The sequence below is a fragment of the Cuculus canorus genome, chromosome 27 (genome assembly GCF_017976375.1).
Source record: "Cuculus canorus isolate bCucCan1 chromosome 27, bCucCan1.pri, whole genome shotgun sequence".
NCBI lineage: Eukaryota > Metazoa > Chordata > Aves > Cuculiformes > Cuculidae > Cuculus > Cuculus canorus.
Window position 1 is genome coordinate 4567384 of NC_071427.1, and position 14336 is coordinate 4581719.

Below are 14336 nucleotides of genomic sequence, written 5' to 3' on the forward strand. Positions count from 1 at the left end.
GCAAATAAGGTGACTGATATAAGTGAACACAATTCATTGGGTACACACTGAAGGGGAAAGAATACGCTGGAAATACTTTCAAGCTTTAATAAAGCGGTGGTAACCATCTGAAAATACCGGAATTTCTGTAATCTGTGCACTCAGTGCAGTTTGTAGAGGAGAGTTGTGCTGAAATGGCATGATGTGGTTGTTGCTCATTAGGGCAATTTTCTTTTAAGTTTTCTTTTCCAGAAAGGTAGACTTACTTTCCGCTCTAGAATAGTGTCAATAGCATCTTCTTCTTGTATTGTTCTGTCAGCTCAGCTTGACTCTGGACTGTGAGTACCTTGGTGTCTCAGGCTGTGGAGCTGTGTCATGACGTCCACTTTTCCTTTACAGAGATTTATGTTCTGAGGGTAGCAAAAGGGAGTCGATTCCTAGATGGCGTCATTCTCTCCTCAGCTTTGGGCTCGTGGGGCCCTTGACGGTGCCTTTTTAATCCTCCACCTTTTTGCTGTGATGCCTTGGGCCGTTCCTGAGCCAGGCTGAAGCTTTCTGCACAGTTGTATTGGGTGATGATGAGCGTTGTGGGTACATCAGCTTGAGCGGCTGCTTTGTGACTAATGTGAGTCACTGTCTCGCCTCTGGAGGCTGGTGCTGGTTCTGGCAGGCTTCAAGGGATCCTGTAGAATCGCCAAAACCCCTGTGCTGTTTCTTCCTATTTTCTCTTTTTAATAAATGAACATTGTTAACTGAACCGGAAAAGGAAGATGGTTGTCACCCCACAGGATATTTTTTCCTGCTTTTTCCCCTCTGTGGTGTTCGATCTCAGCAGCTGTAGTCAGGCACTCTCTGCCTGTCCAGTGGCTCAGGAATTGCTGTCTGAGGAGCTCATCCCATGGAAAGCGAGCTCAGCCTGGCTCCTAAAAGGTGAAGTGTCTGCCTAGTTTATTTTTTTCAGTAATATTCAGTCCATGGGTTCGAGGACTCCACTGTTAGCCAGCAAATTTGGCATTTGCGCTCTCTCCTTTGATAACAATAACTGATAAATTAACAGATAGATCGGATTCTTTCATTTCTGAAAGTACGGTGATGTAAAAGCACCTTCTGTTGGACGTGGGTGTGGCTGTGCTGTGGGGTATAAAATGCATGAACTCACTGTGCCAGTGGGGTAACGTCTCCAAACTGCTGTCGGTAGTAACGGCAACTGAAATTATTCTGGCACCAGAAGAATCCTCATGATGAGAAGTTGTGTCCCGCAGTGTTCAAGCCGTGAACGCTGCGTCGGTGTCCGTGATCTCCTCGTCCCCTGGCAAGGCTGTGGAGCAGACCCTGGGGCAGCAGTCGAGGCTCCCGGGGCCGGGCAGAGGCTGACGTGGGAGTCATACATTTGAATTTGGTCTGGAGTGAGAGGGACGGTAAGAAAAGCCTGTGGCTTTAAGAGGCCTCAGATCGGTGTTGAGTGCCTTAAACTCACAAACAGCCAAGCAAACTTGGTTTGAAAATATTAGAAATGGTGTTTGTCTGCTGTGACCTTGTTCGGCAGGTTTATCTGTGGCAAATGGCCGTGGTGTTACACCCCAGAAATGGGGTTTATCATGGAAATGCTGACAGACCCTCAGCTCCAGCAGCGCCGGCAGGCACCACTCTAATATTAAAAGCAATTTTGGGTTCAGCCATGTGTTCACAAACAAGTGACATTTGGGAAGTGCAGTTTTAGATTGAGCCTCCATGCTTACATTGTTAAGCAGCGTAGCGTGAAATTACCGAACAAGCAGCACAGAGAGCTCTGCGTGGATCTGCGGAGAGAAAGTTGAAATGTGGAAGGAGACGCCCAATTTATTTCCATTGCACTCGGTGACACTTGTCTGTTCGGAGATTTCCATTTAATATTGCCTAACCCTCGCACTGCTATGTGTTAATTAACCCTTCGATACCCTACTGTTGGGTTCCAGATGAGGTGTGAATGCTGTTGCTCTGTAAGGGCAAAAGGTTTGTTTAAATCTCATTTGAAGTTAAACTGGGACTTAATGAAATCTCAGCTGAGTGCGTGCGCTCGAGCTGCCCGTGCGCTTGTGGAGAGAGGATTCGTGGGGAGAGACATCCCGGAGTGTGTGAGCTTTGGTTACCTGCTGCAGGTTTACTAAATTAAAAAACGGCTGTACTGATTTCTGTGCTCGTGGGTAAAATCACGTTATCCTTCCCACATCGGAACAGCGTTTTTTCCTTGTCGCGTACTCATTTATAAAGTTCTCAGAAGCTCTGGACTGGGTGCACTCTGCAGGTCCGTATCCTCCTGCCCCGAATCCAGCTGGCTGGAAGGTGATTCTCCTCCATTTCCCCACTCAACAACGCGGCTGTCGCGTCCTGCCAGCACTCGTGAGACTGGTGACAAGGTGACGTTCAGAATTAGCCAGTTGTAACGTTCTCCTGGGCATTGTCCTGGGGATGAAGTCTGGATTCCATTCTGCTGAGAGGGATCTATGTCAGTAGGAGAGCGTAGGCAAGAGCTCACGTGGGAAGGGAACAGCTCACCTCAGAGAAACAGGCAGAGAGCCACGCTAATTGCCTGCCAGATGGATGCAGTGTTCTGCTAACGACAGCAGAACCTGCCTGGGCTGTAAAAAACATATAATAACCAGGCTGGAGAGTGAAGATCAGCTTCTTAGACACTGGTTCTGCTCTGACTGTACAACGAGCGTTGATGTTTGCAAAGAAAGAAAGAAAGAAGCAATGACTGCAGAGTTGTTTGGAAATGAATAAGGGGTAAATATGTTTGTATCTGTGTGAACCCCTAACCAGGGTGAGTGGATGCTTAAAAATTCCAATAGAAGTTGGTTTGGTGAACAGCTTTGGGTCACAGCATTCTGAGAACATAGTGAGACGTTTTGGAGTCTCTTTCAGAGCTGCGTAGGAGCAGTTGAGGGGAAGGAAGTGTGTGTAACGATGATGAGGGTGTGATGCTGGGCTTCACGTCTTTGGAGGATGCTGTAGCCATTGCTGACAGGCAGGTTTTACTGTAAGAACACATTGACCAAAACATCTTTATAAACTAAACGTAGGGAAAACAGAGATAAATGCATTTCTTCCTCTGTGTTGGGTGTCTTCAGTATCTGTCCGGTGTGTCCCAGATCCAGGCGGGTGATTTCAGAGCCGATGAATGAACATGCAGCAGAATCCTCTGCTGTCCCTCCTCAGGGTTGCCAGATCTTGTTTCGGATTTTCAGTTACAGCAGATGCCTCTGCAGTTCCGTGTGTGGATCCTCTGCTAATTCCTTCTCCGGCCTCTGTGCTGAGTGCTGATGTGTGACAGAGCCAGTCCCTGCCACCTCGCGTGATGTGTGTAAATCCCTGGGACTGATGGCCATCATCTTAGTAAATGTCAATCTCCTCAGATTCAGGGGAAGGGTTTAACCTCCTCTGTTGCTTCGTATCTTTAATTACACAGTGGGGAACCACTGGGAAATAGATGTCTTGCCTGCAGCTGGACATAGTGCCCAGAAGTGTAAGAATTAAAAGCTCTTTAACTGTTCTCCCATTTATTGTCAATGTAAATGTCGCCATCTGTCCTCGAGGAGCCTTGTGTTGCAACTGACTTCTTTCCAGCCAAGGTGACTTTGAGGCCAGCCACAGCTCGCCCGTTCCACCTAACGTGTGCGAAAGGCTGCGGTAGAACAGCACATCCTCAGGCACTCGTCTGGGCGGGAGCGAGACCTGCCATTGGTCTCAGGACTCCTGTAGGTAATCCTGGGGCGCTGACTCTTCAAATGCTGCTTGGTAACGACTGTGCCAGCTCAGGGTGAGTCTCCCAGAGCCATGAGAAATGCTGGATCTTGGAGGTGGAAAGCTGCCCTGAGCCCGTGCAGCCCGGCTGCTGAGTCTCCCCTTCCCTCTCTGCCTCACTAACGCTGTGATTTATAGTGTGGAGGCCCTGGTGTGCTTTGTGGCTGCAGTAAATAGGGGCATGAGGAATGTGTTCCCTGTGGCCGATTCGTTCGGCTCCTCTGTCACACAGAAGACCCTGATAGAGCGGCCCAACACCAAGAATTCACGTGTTGGAGTGGAGGCCAGTATGGCCAGGCTATCAAAAATCTCTTCTAAAAGCTGCCTTAGCATTGTCCATTCCTGCGCCGCTGGTGTTACACTCTTGGAATTGCTTCAGGAGTGACGCCTAGGGGCACAGATACGAAGAAGGAAGAGCAATCTTGTGTTCCACCTAAGAATAAGTAACCAAATAGTGCGTTCTGCTCAGGAATTGCAGGAATAGTAATGTCAGAACTCTGAAAGGCAGTGTAAAAGCAGAAAGGAGCCGTGAATTGATGTTACGCTTTCTCATCAGGTACCTTCCCTATTTGATGTCCTCTGCAGAAATTCCTTCAGGGTTGGCAACGTATTTCACCCTTCTCCCTCTTTGCTTTGTGCATGAAGAACACTTCAAAAATAAAGCCCATGATTTATTGTAGTGCAGTGAGAGTAGATTGCATATGAACAGCCTCTTTTCATATTTTTCACTCCATTTTGCCCTTATTGTTTCTCTTTCCTGGTAGCTGTGCTTCTGACTTTCTTCCAGTGTGGTTCCCTACTGGCAGTTTGCAGGGGTTTCAGGCTGGAGCTCGTAGCTGGGCGCTTCCTCATCTCCGATATCAGGATTCAGACCTTGCTTTTGCTCTGTCCTCACCTGACTTTCTGACTGCTTCAAAACACGTGCAGGTGGGTCTGGATCACTACAGGGAAGGGGCAGAAACTGTTTCCTCTAGGACTGGTAGACAATGATTTGCCTCCTTTATTTATATATCAAACCGCCTTTGGCTCCAAGTTGTAGCGTTTGGAGCTGCAAAAGATATATCTTCAGCTTCGTATTCTTTTGAAAAACATTGCTGAAGAATGCTCGTTCTTCCCAAGGGAAAACGTTCCATGGTGTGCTGGAAGCACATCTTGGGTTGTCACATCACGTACCGACACGTCGTATTCCACCAAACACAATTATTCATGTTTCTACAAACTGCCAACAGATCGTGGTTGTCGTGCACGGATACAACGTGGTGGGTTTGCTCCTTCGTCTGCGGGTTTGCAGGCGTGCAATACAGCACGGCATTCGGCGTTCTCTCTAAAAGAAGTGAATAAGAAGCAGATGATGGAACAGAGGGACAGAAGGGTGACTTTACTCACTTAGCAAGTATTGTCTGGTGTGTCTGTCACTTCAGAGCTGTAGATTGTTGTCATGCCATGGCTGTTGATGCTCGCTGCGTGCTTAACGTATGAACATGGGGCGCTGACCTGCTGAAAGGATGTTTTCTGCCAGCGACAGTGGTTGGTGGTAGCTGCTTTCACCAGCTGCGAGTCTTACGGTGCGGAAGAAATAATGCCTTGAGAGAACCTCAGAATGATGCTCGCTATAGACTGCATCATAACCGCCGGATAAAAGTCTTTTGTTTATCCCCTGTACTGGAATGAGTCTGTCAAAACAGAAAGGATCTGGCACTTCGTTGAATCCCCTTCTTGCAGTGCTGCTGAGAGCGTTCAGTCTCCTTTCCTGTTCTTTTAGCCTTATCCGAGCTGTGCAACTTGGGCCCCTCTGAGATGACGCGGGTGCGTCTGTCTGAGAGGAACAAGCATTGCGTATGATGGAGAGATGGAGGAGTGGCCGCATCCTTACAGGTGTAGCCTACAGGGCAGGAAAAGATAAAGAATTCTGGCAGCGGCTGCAAAATAGCTCTGCCAAACCAAAACCAGAAATCTCCGTGTGACGTGGCAGCAGCAGCCTCATGCTGGGGGGGATGGATTGGTATTTTATTTGCCTCCAGTGAAGCAGGTTGCGTTTTCTGTTATGGCTGAAATTGGAATCCTCTTCTTAGGAGTGGAGGAGAGCAGGGTCAGTGTGGCTCGGCAGCTGGCACCGCTTGCCACTCGCCCGACTCTTCTACCACAAACAGCCGCACGGAACATTATGGAAGCAAGTTAAGGAGACGCGCAGGGAGAAAGCGTGCCCTGCAGCCAGAGACCGGGGGGGCTTGGAATCTTTACCTAATGGTTTTGTTTATGAAACTCTGCAGAGGGTTTCCAGTGGGTTTCCTAATGAACTGGCTCGTTGTTGAGACTTACGGCAATGCTGGTAATTATGCTAGAAACAGGGGGTCAAGACTCATCTTCTTTCCCACAAGCTTTCGACTACCAACCATTAAACACACAAACTACACCGTTTAGGCTTTTCTCCTTCTCAAAGTTTAACTCCTGACTTGCAGAATAGCTGCCACTCGTCCTTCAGGCGCACGCTTGCACCTTGTGCGCCTTTGTCACTCCTGAAACCTTCATGTACAGGGTTTGAGTGGAAGGAAAATGAAACTGGAGCCCCGTTTATTCTGTCATACTGGGAAAGTCTTAACTCAATCTCAAGTAACAGGTCTTTAATCGATAATGGATCGGATAGCTGGTCGGGAGTATTGTGCTGGGAGGACTTTGTGTTTCTCCCAAAAGCTGAAACTCTACATCTTATCAAGGAAATTTATGGAAAGATGCTTAGGAACGCTGCCTGCGTTAGCACTTTGTGTTCCTGTAATACACAGCAGGAATTTCTCAGCTGCCTTTGCAGCGTAACCGTCTTTCTTCCCAAGCAACTTGCTTTTCGGCTTTGTTGTTATGGAAAAGCAGATACGAAAGCTTTAAGCAAAGATTTTGGTCTGGCATTTAATGGTGGCATAACAGCCAAAAGAACTTCAGCTGTGAGCGTGTTGGGGTTTCTTCTATTTAAATTTCCATTAAGGCAGCATGGGAGGCTGACGGAGTCTGAAACGACCGTGCCCTGGCTTCATCCCAACGGGAGGGGTTTTCCATGAGAATCAAAGGTGCCAATTTAAATAGATCAGTTTTGTGACTATTTCTGCATAAGGAAGGGGTTATTCTACATTAACTTTTTATACGTTCTGGAACAGATGGGGTTCGGTTCAGTGTTAATAGTTGAGAAGCGAGGGAAATACCCTTGCACAAATGATGCTGAAGGTTGAGGTTGAATGAGGCTGCATTTTTCCATGTATCATTTCATTTTATGACTGCAAGGAGACACTCTCTTTATTCGACTGTTGTTTTATATAGACATTAATGTTTTTATGTTAAAAAAAAAAAATCTAGCAAATAAGATAATGGTTCCAGGCTCAGCAGCCACAAATTTCCCACTCTCAGTCTTTGAGTTACAGCTGATGAGACAGGGTTCCTGCTGCGGGCAGATATTTTACCACAGGCTCCAGCTTTGGATAGCAGATAGTAATAAATAGAGGAAGAATGTTGTTTTTTTGCGCTCCACTCTGTGCATTTCCTTGCAGTGTTTTGGCCTGGGCTTAGGTTGCGAGTTGCCTTTGCGTGTTCTTATCCTGGATGGGTAGCAAAGGCGTTAGCTTCTGAAAAATGAGGGGTGAGGTTATGAAAAGCCTTCAGAAGGTGGAACACATTTAGTACCTGCAGATTTGGTGAATGTGGAAGCTGCTGTGCTCTTTGTTGCCAGTTTGGGTCTCAAATCCCCTGCAGCTGAAGGTGGAGCGCTAACCATAAAATGGTTTAGGTTGTTTTTTTTTCTACTCCTGTTGTCAGGACCTGTAGCTGGTCCTTGGAGATCCTGGCTATGAACGTTCTGTGGTTTATTCTGCTGTTCGATCTGTCTTTCCAACAGCCGCACTGTCCCCGAGGCTGTTTGGGGATCTGGCTACCAAACAGCGAGGGCAGAGGAGAGAGACGGGAAGGGATCTGGGTAGATCTCAGTGTTCCTTAAGTGTCTCCCCTGTCACTTTGACCTGAGGGGCGTATCCTTCACGCGGCTGCTGAGTTGTGGTCTGTACTTTGGGTGACCGTCTCGCTCTTAAATCCTTCACAGCTCTTGTGTGTAGGAGCTCCGTGAATCCAGAAGCGGGGCTCTGTGGTTGAGTTTTGACTCACATAAAGGAAACGAGTTTTCTTATCTCTCCTTAATACTGGACTGGGGAAGTGCTAGATTTTGCAGGGGAAAAAATGGAATATGGAAGGATACACTCTGCAGAAATTGGGATAGAGAGAGACGCAGGTGGGGGATGTGGATGTGATATCTCCTAGGAAACACATGTGTTGCACCACAATTAAATACTTTGGAAGAAACGGGGCTCAGTGTAGATGGAAGGAGAGGCGTTGCATGGAAATTGTTATCATTGACGGGGAATCACGAGCTTGCTATTTCTGTCCTGCTCTGGTGGAACAGAGCAGGTAATTAATTACAAAGGAAATTTCTTGCCCTTCTCTACCTGCAGTCCCATCCTCTGATCTGCCCTTTTCTCTTCCCTCTCCCACCCTCAATGCACACACATTCCCTTTTGCAGTGTATTGGAAGCGTCTGCTGTGTTAAGCAGGATCTTGCTGCTGTGTCGGAGGGAAGGGTATGGAAAAATACCCTGGCCGTTACGGGGATGTGAATGACACCACTGCAGCAGCTGAGGAAATAGAACTCTGTGGTCCGGAAGAAGCCCCAGAGGAAAGAGGCTTTGTAAATTATTCATTCTCGCTAGTGTGAAAGCAATAAAATTAAATTAAAATTGAAATATAAACATACATCATGTTAGATTCGTGTAAAGAAAGGAACTTGGTTACTGCAGGCTCCTGGTGCTGCGCGGCGCTGGAGGTTCAGCCCAGCGTCATTTCTCTGCGTAGCATCCAGAGAGCTCGGTGTGTTCTGTGTATGCTTTATGTTTTTGTGAGACCCTTGAGCGGCAGTTGGAGACTGCACTGGAGACCTTTAGACCCATCTGACTCAGGATTTGCTCCGCTTGATGTGAAGGAGTCACATTTGTGTGCTGCAGCGCAGTGTTCCCGGTTGGGATCAGAGTTCTCTTGTAAGCCCTGTTTCTGCAGTCTCAGCAGCTCGTGGATGGTGGGGCTGCTCTTTGTTCTCCTCGTAGCAGCACGCAGGTGCTCTTAAAACTTCTTAAGGACAAGTGATTGCAGATCTCAACACAAATCCCCTAAGCCCGTGTCAGTGGAGATGCTGTGAGAGGCTTCTGCCTGGCCAGGAACCTGAAGCCCAGGTATCATCTGTGTTCCTGCCCTTCTCTGGCCAAATTGCATTTCCAGCCTTTCTGTCCCACATGATTTTTCATTAAATGAATGGAGTTCTACTGCACAGAAAGGCTCCTTGCCACCTTCTCTTGGTGGCACCTTAACTACACCCATAAATCTCTCGGTAACGGTACTGAAAAATGAAAGGAGAAAGTTTAATTTTGTGCTTTTTTGCTAACAGAAAGGGAAGAATAGTTCTGAAAAGGGGTGGAGAAAGGATGAAAAAAGAAGTCCTTCAAAATGGCTGTAATGAATTACCCATCCTCAGCTTGAAGTTGAAAAGTGACGTGGTGCAAGTGCAGACCTTAGGGCAGAACTCGGAGGGAGCTCAGCTTCTGCCCCCAGCAGGAGCGCTGTGGTCACAGCCCCGTGAGACCGGGGATGCTGCTGTTTCCTCATCCCACACCCTCTTCTGAGTTACAAATGTGTAAATGCTCAGTCTGGTGTCCGTGTCTGGCCCGAGGATCCCCTTGCTGCTGGACTCCTCTGTTAGTCCTCCGCCTGTCAGGCTTTGTGTTGGCACGTACAACAGCCAGAGTGCCATTCCAGAGGTTGATGTTGATGAGCATGTGCTACTGGAAATGAATAATGCACGTCTTCTTTGGCTGAGGCGGGTGTGATTTAGAGCCAGAGTGTAGTTATCGTTGTAGTTGTAGCCTTTTTTATTTCTCTGCAGTCCTGGGAAGGGTTTATGTGCAACATCAGGATATGTAGTTATGGATTTTAACTGCTTTGTTCTCTAGGTTAGTCTTTTGTTCCTTTAAGACTTTTTTTTAGTTATGAAGTGATAATAATCTATTTTCAGCCTGAGGAACTCTGGAAGAGACTGGCTAAAGGAGGGACTGTGAGTTTGAGGTTGAACTCAGCCCTGGCCTTCATTGGCCAAAGTTGTTACTGTCTGGTGGGGCAGCAGATGAGGAGCGTATGGTATACCGGTGTACAGAGTATACTGGTGCCAGTCGCCAGAAAGTTTCAGTTTGGTTCCTGGGCCTAGAGGGAAAGAACATAGAATCATAGAGTAGTTTGGGTTGGAAGAGACCTTAAAGATCATCCATTCCAACCCCTGTGCCATGGGCAGGGACACCTCCCACTGGCTCAGGCTGCCCAAGGCCCATCCAACCTGGCCTGGAACACCTCCAGGGATGGGGCAGCCACAGCTTCCCTGGGCAACCTGGGCCAGGGCATCATCACCCTCATGAGGAAGAAATTCTTCCTTCTGTCCAGTCTAAATCTGCCCCTCTCCAGTTTATCCCCATTGTCCCTCGTCCTGTCACCACAAACCTTTGGGAACAGCCCCTCCTCAGCTTTCCTGGAGCCCCTTCAGGTGCTGGAAGGTCGCTCTAAGGTGTCCTGGGAGCCTTCTCTTCTCCAGGCTGAACAAGCCCAGCTCTCAGTCTGTCCTCGTACAGGAGATGCTCCAGCAACGTTCTTGGAAAGAGTCTCCCACTGCCCTTGGAGAGCACGGCAGCTTGTGCTGTCCCTGGGTTTGCCAAGGGTTGGAGGGTGAGTTCTTTGTGTGAAGCTGAGATAAACACCCACATAGACATTGGAGCGATTCCTGATGTTGTCCTACTCCTGTGACTCATGAGAGGCCATGCAGACATTGGCAGAGCGGTCATTTGCCTCAGGAGAAAGGCAAACTCAGAAAGAAAACATCCCTCTGATCTGACTGGTGGTGTGTCTGGACCTCTCTTGCAGTGCACGTGCCGCAAGGACATGGTGAAGATTTCCATGGATGTCTTTGTGAGGATTCTGCAACCAGAACGCTACGACATATGGAAACAAGGGAAAGACACAGCTGTCCTGGACCATATGAAGCCCACAGCTGTGACTAGCCCAGAGCTTGATGCCTGGAATGAGACTAAGGCAGAGCTGAAGAATAAATTGCTTCGCAGGTAAGGAGGGGGAAAAAAAAGAAAGAAGTTGTGCCTGAGCTCTGTGTTCGATTTTAATTGCTAAGATTTTAAACACTGATTCTTATTTTGGGATGGTTCAAACCATTTATTTTTTTCTTCTTTACTTTTTCTTTTCTTTTTAACACTCCCTCTTGTAAATTTTCTTGGGTAACACGCTCCCTCAATGTTCTATTTCTTTTAAATGTTCCAGAAGCACGTGTTCTTGCAAAGTAGGATGCTGCATCCCCCCTCACATCTCATCTCTTATACTGGAAGACAAAGTCTATAGTGAACGTTTATAGCTTCTCTTGTTGGAGAGCAGGAGGGAGAAAGCCCCGTCGGTGGCAAAGGGATTTTGCATGCCTTTCTGTGCTTCCTTTGGTCTCTGTATTAATTTCCTACGAGTTTGTAGTTTTTGTGTGTTGCAGCATGCTTGCATTGAACATGGCATGCTAACCGTTTACTGTTGGAATCTTGCTTTATAGGATAGGAGATGAGGAAGAGGACAACAAACACCGGTATGTGACTTCCCTCATCAACTTAAATGACTCCATCCTTTTTCCTGTCAAGTTTCTTGTAACAGTAACTCTGAACACTTGTTCCTTTTTCAGTTAGTCATGCCTAATTCCTTGAAAGGGCACAGAAGATCCTTGGGCGTCAAGGTTTCTCGGGCTCATCCTGGCTCTGTGTATTTCTCTGAGGTCTCCTCTTGTGCCTTTAGAGAACCTCAGCTCTCTCATGCCTGTTCTGGCTTTCCATTCCGGAGTGTGCAGTTAATCTGCTGAATTAGTAGGGATGTGTAATGGTTAAGTGGTTGTGGGTTAAGCTTCCTGGTCACCAAAGTGGGTAATTAATAAGAAGCTGCTGCTGCCCCAGAAGGTGTTCTTGGACCAGAATGTGTTGGACATGAGCTGCCAATGGGAGAACTTTCCTTCCTCATCAAGCTTGGTTGAAGATTGAGACTCTATATTCTAGGAAATTGAATTATTGTGGACTTCAATGTACTGGGACGTAAAGCGTGTGCCCTTTCTTATGCTCCCTTACCCTTGTTTTTACTTGATTTCCGTTCCTGCTCTGCCTGTTACCCAAAGTGCCTGCAGGGTAGCGCACGAGCTTGCTTCTTTCTCCTCTCATCTGGTACTTGTTGAATTTCTGGTGTGAGTGTTGGCAGCCTCTGGCAGTCGTGCTGCTTCATCCAGGTGTAACATTCTGCTTGTGATTCCGGTTCCAATGTCACTCCTTTGAAATCCAGGAAGAGGGTTTAAATAGATGTTAGGTTTCTGGAACCACATTTGATAAGGACTACGAGTAACAGTTTAAAAACCATTCATCTAACAGTCTTTCTCTCTCTCTGATCTTTATTGTCTTCCGTGAGTTTTCTACTTGACATGGTTTGTCCATTATTTTACACACGCTGAAATGGGATCGCGTCTTCCCCATTAAAGCTGTGCTCTAAAAGAAAGTAAATAGGGTGTTTTGGCAGACAACTGACTTGCGGTGTTGCTCCACTCCAGAGGTTGCATTCCTAAAATGTTCTCAGCTCTTCTTTCTGCAGTGAGCTGCAGGAAAAGCAGCGTAGGCTGAGAGACAGAAGTTGTGATTTATGCTTGATGACTGTCAGGACTCCACTGGGTCCCCAGATCTCTTTCTTCCCCATCTGGAAACCGGGAATCTTTTTACTGCCTGTGGCTGTTAAGGGTTGCTGAGATCCCTGTAGTGGTTGCATACGGTAAGGTACTGCATGAACACCAAGGATCATTTTTCCTCTTTGAGGCTATTTGTAGATGAGAAGCATCTCTCTTAACCTCAGCTATTGCAGAAGAGCCAGGTACTTTTTCCCCTTATCTATCCATTGTTTGCTAGATTATTTTGGTATTATCATGCAGCAGTTCTGAGCAGCCTTAGCAGTAGCCTCTCTCCCATTCTTGTCTCAGAAAGATGTTACTGTACTTGAAGGCTGACGTGTCTCAGCAGGATGGACTTTACTGGAAAAATGGGATTCACCTCTGCCCAAACCTTTTCATAGTTGTATCTACTTAATTTAAGTCACTTTGTGGTCTCTTCTTCAAAGAGTGCAAACGCTGCTTTTTTGCTGTCTCTCTCAGATGCTTTTAAAGTCTTGGAGCTTTTAAACTCTGTAGAGAGATGTTATTTCTTCTCGAAGGTCATTCCTACTTGGTTACCTTGAAGAACTCCACTTTGTTTACTCTATGGCTTCAGTGACAGACTGCGTTACTCCAGTCCACAAAAAGCCCTTTTCTGGTGTGCAGATTTTGTCCATCCTCACTTCTGGAAACGCACAGCCTTCAGCTCGTGTTTCTGGAAGCACGATTTCTTTAAATGCTGTGCTTTCTGCCTCTCTTCATTTTTCCACAACTTCAGAGTGGGAAGAGCACTGTAAAAAGATCTTTCTTATCTACTGTGAGTATAAAGCTTTGTGATTTATTTTTTTGTCTGGCATTTCTACACCATGGGAATAAAACACACACTTTACTAAAAATAGCTTGTAACACTCGATTCTGCTCCGATGCTTACTTCACCAACCATGGAAAGTTCCAGCTGTAACGGAAAAGTCGTCCTGGTTTATGTCCTCCTCCCACCTTGCTTTTAGCTCTGAGAAAGTGGTGTGTACTTAGAATTATGGTGAAGAGAAAATCGATCCTCCTGGGTTCAGCTGTGTGTTCCTGCGAATGAATGTCCTGCAGGTGGGGAGTTAATATCCACACTTGGAGGTCAGAGCCCAGCAATTAGCAATGACTGTGCATATGGATCAGCTTTCTTTTCTATTAGTCACTCATTTCAGAGTGGATTTTTTTTCTTCCTCCTTTGTTTGAGGAGCCCCTGATTAGTGGCTCTTAACCCCATTGTACTCCAGATCTAATTAGCAGCTGAGTTTCTGGCTCAGAGGATGGGAAGCTGAATTTCAGCTCTAGAGTTTGGGTCTGGTGGGTGCGGTGTGCTGGTGTTTCACAGTGGCAGACAATGGGAGGTGTGAAGGCCTGGAATGGGGAAGGCTGTATGGGAGATGTTGCTTGCAAAAAACCCTCAACATGGTGTAAAAATTGCAGATCTCTGCATCAGTATCTTCTGAGACCTTGTTAGGATGAAACCCAGCACAGGAGCAGCGGTTTGATAGGTCCCCTTAAAAAACTGTGCTGGAGCTGCCTGGGATGAAGTTCACTTTCTTCATGCAGCTGTGTTTGGGGTTTGCGGCTGCGACAGTGCTGGTTCGGCACCGATGCTTTGGCTGTTGCTTAGCAGCTCTTGCACAGCCTTAAGACTTGGTCTCCTTCCCACTTTGCCCCTGCCTGGTGACTGGAGTGGGCGAGGGGCTGGGGAGGGGACACAGCTGGGACAACTGACCCAAAGGGACGTCCCACTGAGCCATAAAAA

The 14336-nt window shown here is 47.1% G+C and overlaps 1 protein-coding gene across 2 annotated transcripts in view; it reads left to right on the forward strand.

The window, feature by feature from the left end:
- Positions 1-14336, forward strand: part of KDM4B (lysine demethylase 4B) — a 77980-nt gene that overhangs the window by 39148 nt on the left and 24496 nt on the right. The window contains exons 9-10 of one of the 2 annotated variants that reach the window (XM_054049898.1): positions 10747-10943; positions 11429-11461. In XM_054049898.1, the coding sequence (XP_053905873.1) occupies positions 10747-10943; positions 11429-11461 (230 nt within the window). The remainder of the gene's footprint in view (positions 1-10746; positions 10944-11428; positions 11462-14336) is intronic. The other variant, XM_054049899.1, reaches the window with a different exon arrangement.